Genomic DNA, 7,576 nt, shown 5'->3' with positions numbered 1-7,576 from the left:
GAAATGAAGGAAAATGATTATTGATAAGGGGCCAGTTACTCAAATAACTGACATATATTCGTAAGGGTGGGAATGAGAAATAAGATTGAAGAAAAGAATTAAAACAATTGTTTTTATTAAAATTTTGATTTTATTAATGTGAAACAGGATCAAATATATTTTATTCTTAACATGCAAATAGTGAAAACTAATTTGCTGTTATTATTAGGTTTATTTTTATAAGTGTTTGCTGTTATTTTTTGTTCGTATTTGCTACTTTTCGATTATGAAACGTTTATATGTATTTGCTTATTTATATTTGTTGTTATTATTAGATTTTTTCTTTTGCTGATATAAGTATTTGCTGATATTATTTTGTTCTTGATTTTGATTCTTTTGTTGTAATTTTTAGGTTGGTTTCTTTTTTATTATAAATAATTGTTTATTTAGATTGATATTGTAGCTGGTGTTGTTTCTTACATTATCAATTTTTTATACATTGGTATTATTTCCTACGTTCTTATGTTAAAACTAAAATGCACATGAACCTTTCCCTTATTAATGTTTTAATTACGATCTTTTATTTCATTGAAGTGTCTAGTTAATATGTATGCTCCTTTGACCAAACTAATTGTTTCGTTTATATGAGTGTAATGTATTACAATTATATGTAATGCTTGATAAAAACTTATGATTCCTAAATAAATTCTCTCATGTGGTTTTTATCTAAGCCTTAGTTTTCCCTTCACCCGATTTTACACAAATCATCAAATGGAGGTCAACATATTACTGCTTTTATTTAATTAATTCAGATGTAACATAAGTATACAACAAATTAAGACGTATGGCAATTTGTCACTTATTAATTTATTATACAAGGCAGCAGCGATGTCTTCAATATCCATTAGATTCTCCGGCCTCGAACTCCAAATAAATCAGCCACAACCCGCCATCCCAACTGCCATTCAAACACTCTCAAATGCCCATCCGGCATTAGTTTCATATACTGGCTGGCCGATGATGCTAGGGGCACTCGAATCACACCGTCAGGACGACTTGGCTCGGCGGAATGAATGAACAAAGCCAAACTGCCATTAAACAACCTAACATAACTTCTTTCTTTACTTCTATCAGGACCATTAACCAAATACTTGTAATAAACTCGACTTGGTTTCGATTCAACGTAACCAAACAAACCCTTATTCGTAACCTCAACCGAATACAAACCTTTCCTCCAGTTCGTCGAAGAAACACTAGCAATCAGCTTCTGTCCTTCAAACAGTTTCTGCCTTGGTACTAAGCTGTCCGTCGGATGATCAAATGATTGCCAAACAATCGTGTTACTCGAATCAAAAAGCACTAGGTTTCCAGTGTCAGTTATACTCATGCCAGCAACATGTTTTCCAGCGGTGTTGGTAGACCAAACTCGGCTACCATCGGCATCGCGGAGAACTAAATCTCCAGCTTCATTAAGACTAACTTTTGCACCAAGTTTAACAGGATGGGCCGGGTTGGCTGACCAGACAACTTGAGGGAACCCGCTAGCGGGTTGTGTTATACCTCCCCCACTGTTGGTTTGGACTATGAAGACTGCGAAGAGGTACGAGTCGCACCGTCCGTTGCAATAGAACCCACAGGCGAACCTGGGTCCATATGATCTTGAATTAAGGAGGATGGCTCGGATGGTTGAGCCATCCGTGAAGGGTATTGAGTGGGGTGCGGACTCATTGTTGGTCCATGTGGTGGAGAGTTTTGCGGTTGGGTAGTCAAAGCGCTGGGCGATTGAGTAGCGAGAAAAGATGAGAAAGAAAGCAAGGAGAAAACTAGAAATTAATGGTGTTTTCATGGCACAAAAGTAATGAATAGAACAGATAGAATTGAAGATGAATGAATGCATATCCGCATCTGTGTATATATAGGACTTCATATCTATAAAAGTCGTTTTCTTTGTTTTTTATATGGCAAGTTGTTTACTTGTTTTCTTTCTAATTAGAAGTTCCTTGATCTTGAATGTGCAAAACCACGTCCAGATCATATGTTGACTATTGAATCGATGGATTATTGGTATATTGGTTCATAATTCACTTTCAACCGAATTTGACGAAACGATGGATTCCTGACCGGCTTTTATATGTATTAATTTCGAATGTTTATCTCTCTCGATTCGGCTCTTTCGATGAAACATCTGTCGTCAGAAGAAATTAAGGATGCTGCTTGGTGTTGCTGGTACAAAAAGTTTTCTTTCAAATTCTCTTTCAAGTTGACAAACACTATTGGGAAATTTTTCTCTTCATATTTGGAGTATTATGGGAGAATTCTATGTCACCTGGAATATTATAGCCAGGAGTTATTAAGGATACTCCACATTGATTGTGTATATGTATTTACTTTCAAATATAAAAGTATTTTTGGATGGAATTGTGGTTATTATTGGTTAGCATATACCCCCCTCCTTAACATTAGCCTTATTATTCTTCTTTCCATTTGTATGCACATTGTAAAAGGTTATTTATAACCTTGTAATTATTTCAATTGAATATAGTTTTATGCGTAAAATATTACATCTCCATATGGTATCTAGAGCCTCAAGCTCCTAGGAGTAACGATCCTCATATTTTTTTGCTTTTCCGGCCACCCTTTTTCTGCCTTTTCCGATCACCACCATGGCTCCTTCCAATATTATCCAACTCACAGCCGCCACTCACTTTAACGTCACCCTTACCAGCACCAACTTCCCAATATGGCGCAAACATGTCCATTCAACCCTAATAGGTCTCGATCTTACCCACTTTATCACCGGTTCCAAAACCCCTCCACCGGAATTTACGGACGCCGAGGCCACGACACCGAACCCGGAATACCATCCTTCGTACAGGCAGGATCAAATCATCCTGGCAGCTGTGACCCCACCGTGCAGCCCTTAATCACCTCCGCTGATACCTCCCGAGAAGCTTGGGAATGTCTCATAACCAGTTACGCAAACCCGTCTCGCTCCAGAGTTATTTCTCTAAAATCGAAACTTGCTTCAAACCCGAGAGGCAGCCGTACCGTCACTGAGTATCTCTGTGACATGAAATCCATCGCCGATGAACTCGCACTCATTCAAAATCTGGTGAAAGATGAAGGCCTCATGGTTCATGTTCTCTGCCAGTTAGGTGATGATTTCAAGCCTATTGCAATACCACTTCGTCATCTTAACACAAAGATTACCTTTCCGGAACTGTTCGAGAAACTTGTTGATTTTGAACGGGAATTTAACCTCACCACAACACCAACACCTACAATTATGGCCACATCCAATTACACTTAAAGACAAGGGCGATCTGGGTTTCGATCTCAATCTGACCGCCGCAACAATCAAAACAGCTTCAACAATAAAACAGCTCGCAATCAGTGGTCTACCAATTCTCGAGCTAATGGCGGCAGATGTGAAAATCGTAATGTTAGGTCCCTTTTTGGTTATATTAGTCTTTTGTATTGATGTTTATGTAATGGGCCATTTTGTTTACTTCAGGCCCAAAAGAAATAATTTTGTAAAGCCCATAGGGCCATTGATGTGACTTACTTCTCATGCATGCTTCCCTATAAATAGGAAGCATGCCATGAGAAGTAGAAGGAGTTGAAAGTACATGTAATAGTAATTGTTGATATTCAAAGAGAAAAACCTTTTGTTATAAATCTCTTCTCATACTCTCGGCTCTCTCTCTCCTTCTCTCAAACTAATTGAAACTAACATCTCAAGATCCGAGACCGCTTAGGTGGCTTAGTGTGATTTCCGCTAGCACTAAGCTCGGTTGATCCAAAACTATTGTTAGATCCACCCACGTTGGGACCTACAATTGGTATCAGAGCTTCGGCTCACTAGTTGAGGGTTTTTGGATCACAACCTTGGGTTTTGATCTTGAGAGAAAGAAAACAAGTGTTCTTGCAAGAAAAGTTCACAAACATCACAAGAACAAGAAAAATACAAAAAGAATCGGCAAAATCTTCATAAAAATGTCTTAGAAGGTGTTCTTGGTAAAGATAGCTCGTGTTTAAGTTCTAGATCCAAAAGTTTTTGTTATAAAAGCATTAAAGTTAGTGTTTATGGGTTTGAAAAGTGTTGAAATTGACAAGTGAAAATTTTCGCTTCTCATGGCATGAAAAATCGGTGTACCAACCTTTGACCTAGAACTGACAGTTAGGTGGAACAAATCCCAAGAAAGATTACTTCTAGAAAACTAAACGTTTTCACATCAAAGAGTTTTTCGCTTCGCTTGAAACAATTTCGCTTCGCATGGGAAATTTTTTTAGCTTTGCATAGATTTTTTTGCTTCGCTTCACTGTTCACATTTCGCTTCGCATAAAACTTTTTCGCTTCGCTTGGTTTTAATTTTTCGCTTCTCTTGAAAACGTGTTTCGCGCAAAAAACTTGTCTGTGTTGAATTTCAAGCTGTTTGAAGGTTGCTAAGTGTTTGAGACTTCTGAAATCATGAAAAGCACGGATTCTGAGCTGTTGAAGGGGTATTTGTTGTTGGAAAACCAAGTGGGAACACCTACAAAGCCACTAAAGTATATGACCTTGGATGATAACTTTGCGGATTTCAAATGAGATTTATGAATTATATCTCATTGACTGAGACTGATTTGATGAGATGTTTTGAACAAGGTCCTCATGTTCCCATGACTCGCACTGATGTTGGGGAACAACTTAAGGCTCCAGAAAACTATGATCAAGCAGACGGGGACCTGTTAGCACAAGATAAGAAAGCCTATCTCATTTTGACTGTTTGCCTTTCAAATGAGATCACTAAAACTCTTCGTAAATACACAAGTGCCAAGGGTCTGTGGGAAGCACTTGTTGAGAAAGTTGAGGGAAATGCCGAAAATAAGGAAAACAAGAAGGCCCTATTAAAGGAAGAATTCAATATGTTTAATCATCATCAAGGTGAAGTCGTTTTGGACTTGGTCAAGAGATTTGAAAAGTTGATGGTAAGAATTAGGGCTGCAAGTGTCAACATTGCAAATGCTGAGGTCAATCACAAGTTGATGAATTCACTACCATACAGCTGGAGCACCAATACAATTACAATCAAAAGAACTACAAATCTGAATGCCATGACCAATAGTGATTTGATTTCCACCATCAAGTCATTTGAGATGGATGAGCAAATGAGAATGAATAATCATCTAAGTTCCATAAATCAAGCTGGAGTGAGTTCTGCTTCCTCAATGCTAACTACTTTCTTAAGCAAGACTCAACAGAATGTGTATCCTGTGACCACTCCTAAGTACTCCCCCAGTGTACCTTCACAACCAACAGCATTCATCTCAACCAGTAATCAATCAGATTCTTCCAATACAAGTTCGTTTCAAAAGGCAGTCGACAGTGCGGTTGCCCAAGCCTTAAAGGTTCAAAGGATTTCCTTATCTTCAAAACCTCAACCAAGCAAACCTTCAAGTTTCTGTGAAGCACTACCCATGTTGAATGACTACAACATCGCAATAGTTCACGCTTTTTTGTCAACCTATGAAGAGTTGATGCAAAGAAATCTATTGCCACCATAGTTTGAAGCTGGAGATTTAAGAGATATCAATCAAAAGGATCTTGAAAAGATGGATATCAAGTACCAAATGGCAATGGCGGTGCAAAGAGCTACAAACTTCATGAAGACGTACGGGAAAGATAGCTTCAATGATTCTGACAGAAAAAGGATTGGGTTTGACAAGTCGAAGCTGCGCTGTTACAATTGTGGTGAGATGGGTCATTTCTCCCGGGAATGCACAAACCCATCAAAACCTGCCAATGATATTCGTGTGACTGAGGAGACAGAGGAAGACAATAGCAAGGCTGCAAGAAAAAGGCATGAGGTGCAGAAACCAAGCAGCTCATCACAAAGAATTGGAGGTCATCCACACAAGGGAAACTCAAGCTCAAACTCAAAGGCCCTTGTCTCCCAATCGGAGGTCCAAGTTGGTGTGGATTGGGATGATCAATTCCAAGAGTTTCAGAATCCTCTCAACATGGCTGACATGGCTTTCACAAACGATGAAGCTTCTTCGTCTGCTACTACAAGTTCTGATGCGTCTCCATCTGATGAGGTAAAAAGAAATCTGTGCACTCAAGCTTGTGTGAATAAGGTTACTTATTATAGATATCTTCATGATGAAGTTTTGAAAGAAAACACAAAACTTCGTCAACTAAATGCTGAGTATGTGAAGGCTGACAAGATATATGTTGAAAAGATTAAAACACATCACGATGATGTTGCAAATCTTAAACTTAAAATCTTTCAAGAAGAGCACAATGTCATCTATTACAAAGACATAATAAATAAATTAAAAGATGAGATTGAAAAGTCAAAACTTGACCTTTCTAATAAAAAAAAAGGAAAAACAAGTTGAAAGATTTGAAGCATCATCTGAGAAGTTAGATGATCCTATTGGAGCTCAGAGAAGTGCTAAAGTTAAAACTGGGCTAGGTTATGATTATTCAGTGGTGCCTCCACCAATGAATGATAATTACACTTGCCTACCCCATTTTAGCTATGGTATTGGTAAACTACCAAAATCAGTAAAATTTGTTTCTGCTACCTCTCCATCAAAAGCTCAAATTCCATCATCTGATAAATCTAATGTCAACGTGTCTTGTGTAGTAGGTGATTTAAATGGTGATTGTGGGAATGTTAACCAGGGTTGTAAACCAAAAGGAGAGTTAGAACCCCGTTTTGAATCCTGTGTGGGTCTAACAAAAACGATTAACAATCCTGTCTGTAACAAAGTGTGTGAATCAATGATAGGAAGTTTAATGTCTAGATCAAAAGATGTATTTTGTGAATCATTTAGTGATGACAGTTGTATAAATGTTTGCAATGAAAGTGAATGCTCTTCTTCTTATTCTGAATGTTAAACTACATTTGATGAAACCGTTGAAGTCAAGGTTAATGAACAGACAAGTCAAAGCTGCTCATCAACTGATAATAAGGTTGAGAACTTAGTAAAAGAGAAAGTTAGTTTTGTGAATGAAGAACCAAGCACTTCCAGTAAATAAATACCACCTAAGAAAACTTCTTTTTCTCAAAATACAAATTATAACAATAGTTCTCAATATTATGATCAATTTGATAGTGCCTATTACTATTCTCGACAAAAACTTAGGCAATCAAATCATTTTGCAACTAAATATTCAAATGCTTACAATTATCAGTCAGATAGAGGTCATCAACATGTTAACCCAACTACATCACCTTATCCCTCATATCTTAGTGAGCAAGATGCCTATAAATGCAACCAAAGAAAATGCTGCTTTGACTGTGGAAATTCGTCTCATCTTGCAAGACATTGCAAAAACTGGCACAAACAACAAAAGGATTTAAACAGTAAGTTTGGTCAGACATTTCCTAAGAGTCATCCTAAGAAAATGTCTAATCAAACTCACTCCACTGCCAGTAAGCTGGATTTCAAGTCCAAAAGAAATGAGAAACCAAAGAAACCATTTTGGCTAACCCAAAGAGAAAGAAAAAGGTTGGCAAAGGGTTTGGAAGCTGAAAAGCCAAAGAGCCCTTCAAATGTTTTCAACAAGAAATACACCGAGGACTTTGTTGTTAAGTCCAAACCT

At 37.7% G+C, this 7,576-nt stretch overlaps 1 protein-coding gene across 1 annotated transcript; it reads right to left on the bottom strand.

The window, feature by feature from the left end:
- Positions 1-883: 883 nt before the first annotated feature.
- Positions 884-1,880, bottom strand: LOC143626543 (EP1-like glycoprotein 4). The gene has a single exon (XM_077096606.1). The coding sequence runs from the start codon at positions 1,874-1,876 to the stop codon at positions 884-886; it is 993 nt and encodes a 330-aa protein (XP_076952721.1). The 5' UTR covers positions 1,877-1,880.
- Positions 1,881-7,576: the final 5,696 nt, after the last annotated feature.

The sequence above is a fragment of the Bidens hawaiensis genome, unplaced genomic scaffold, assembly GCF_021521415.1.
Source record: "Bidens hawaiensis isolate Kalapana, Puna unplaced genomic scaffold, B.hawaiensis_p1.1 tig00004412_1, whole genome shotgun sequence".
Lineage (NCBI taxonomy): Eukaryota > Viridiplantae > Streptophyta > Magnoliopsida > Asterales > Asteraceae > Bidens > Bidens hawaiensis.
This window is presented reverse-complemented; position numbering and strand designations above follow the sequence as displayed.